This window comes from Nicotiana attenuata, unplaced genomic scaffold, assembly GCF_001879085.1.
Source record: "Nicotiana attenuata strain UT unplaced genomic scaffold, NIATTr2, whole genome shotgun sequence".
Taxonomy (NCBI): Eukaryota; Viridiplantae; Streptophyta; class Magnoliopsida; order Solanales; family Solanaceae; genus Nicotiana; species Nicotiana attenuata.
The window spans coordinates 51,452-53,548 of record NW_017674410.1 but is presented as its reverse complement, the minus strand read 5'-3'; the positions used below and the strand labels follow the sequence as shown (position 1 = coordinate 53,548).

The following is a 2,097-nucleotide window of genomic DNA, read 5'->3' as shown; positions in this document are numbered from 1 at the left end:
AAGAATGTGCAATGTATCTGAAGGACGACTTAGAAATATGAGAATCTGAAATCAACCCTTTCTCCTGGTTTGGCCTGCTTGATATTCTACCGCTGGAACTTGAACATTCTTTGTCACATAGCCTCCTTACACGTGAATTGATCCCACGAACATAATTTACATGTATAGAGAATAAGAATTAGCAGAATTAGCCATTTCAAACCTCTACTTGTGGAATATAGCAAGAAAGGCTGATGACCTATGGGTGAAATGGATCAACCACATCTACTTAAAAGACTGCTCTTGGTGGCAATATAAGCCTCCTAATGACTGTTGCTGGTACTGGAAGAAGGTATGTTCAGTGAGAGACAAATATGTAATGGGATATGTGGACCAAGGATGGTTACAGAAAGATGGCAAGTATAGTATCAAAAGTGGATACATATGGAGGCTAGGAAGAACAGAAAAATGGCCTTGGAGCAGGTGGATATGGAACAAAAGGAATATACCTAAACACAGTTTTATATGTTGGTTGGCTGGACATGGCAGATTGCTAACAAGAATGAGAATGCGGAAAATGGGAATAACACAGGACACAATGTGCACAATATGTGACCGTGCACCTGAGACAGTTGAACACTTGTTCTTTGAATGCCAATTTTCTAAAGAATGCATGAAGATCATTGTCAACTGGCTAAGCATTGGAATACAGAACTTCACCTTGCAAGGTATCTGGAGAAGACTAACAAGAGGCATCAAAGGGGAAGAATGCAGGAACCAGATGAATGCAATACTAGTAGCACTGATATACTACATATGGAAGGCAAGAAATGAAGCACTATGGCATCAAAGAGTACCTAAACCTGGGAAAGTATGTGCACAAGTTCAACAGGAATGCAGGCTAAGATTGGAGAATAATGACAGGAAGGAAGGAAGGAAGTAGTAGAGATAGAAAATGGATAGATGACTTGTATAGGAAAAAGATATAGAACAAACAAAAGAGGATAAGAATAGAGGGATAGATAGAATACTCAAAATGAGATTGTATAGACATCAAATGTAATCAGTTGGTTGAGATTATTAATAATATTTTTTCTTTTACAAAAAAAAAACCTCTACTTGTAAATGACGAAAGGAAAATCTTAAAGCAAATATCATGTTGCAAGAAAAAAGAGAAGAATTGGAAATTGGAATACAGAGAAAGAGGATAGAAATGAAATAGACCGAAGAAGAAAGAATGGACCAAATGGGCTTTCATGCCCCTAATAATCCAGTTTAAGACCTTAATCATTATTGGGAATGGTTGTTTGTATGTTTCTCTTTTAACACCTGGTAATGGGAAATTCTCTGATCCTTACCTTTTTTTTTTGTATAGCTCCTTGGTGAGAGTCCCTCTTTTTTGAGTACTCTATCGATTGATTCCTGGACACTCCAGTAGCCTGCAATAGGTCTGTTTCCTTATCTGACTCATCTTCTGTTATTTCCTTTAAAGATTCCTCCTCCTCTATACAAGTCTCATCTGGGCATTCATCTGGCTCACTCAGGGGTGTACCCTGTATCTCAGTTTCTTTGCTTGTTTCCCCTATGTCTGCTACTTTCTGCTTCTGGGGATCATCCTCATTCATTAACTATTAAACTTGTTGAAAGTAATTTCTTCTTTCTCTATTATAGGGGTATGCTTCTTTGTCCTCGAGTTGTTTTGTTTCTGGGTCCTCCACTGCATCTCTTCCTCTTTTCCTTTCTCAAGTATCTTGGAATAGCAAAATTTGAAGTTCTTTAGGTTCCTTAATAAGAATGTCTTTCCTTCCTCCTCCTATAAGCAAATTTTCTTGTGCTATTTCATTAATAAAAAAAATATTACTGGGGTGTGTTTGTTGAGGTACTATTAACTCCCTGTCCCTTCTCCATAGTTGATTCCATCTGTCCTGAGGTTGGTTTCATTGCCTTCCTAGTGCTGGTGCCTTTAGCATTAGAGGTGGTTTATCCATACCAAAAATAGCACATGTTGGTTTGTAAGCTTGTTTAGGAGGTGCACTCCGGCCTCTTTTAGAAATATTATTATTGCTTCTTTTGACCATCTTTGACAGACTCGTCACTAACTGATCCAATAAAATCACT

The 2,097-nt window shown here is 37.9% G+C and overlaps 1 protein-coding gene across 1 annotated transcript; it reads left to right on the top strand.

Moving 5' to 3' along the window:
* Positions 1-358: 358 nt before the first annotated feature.
* On the top strand, positions 359-922 carry LOC109218607. The gene has a single exon (XM_019382986.1). The coding sequence runs from the start codon at positions 359-361 to the stop codon at positions 920-922; it is 564 nt and encodes a 187-aa protein (XP_019238531.1).
* Positions 923-2,097: the final 1,175 nt, after the last annotated feature.

Excerpts from the sequence above, each read along its gene's own strand:
- LOC109218607 (XM_019382986.1), top strand. The coding sequence starts at position 359 with ATGGGATATGTGGACCAAGGATGGTTACAGAAAGATGGCAAGTATAGT.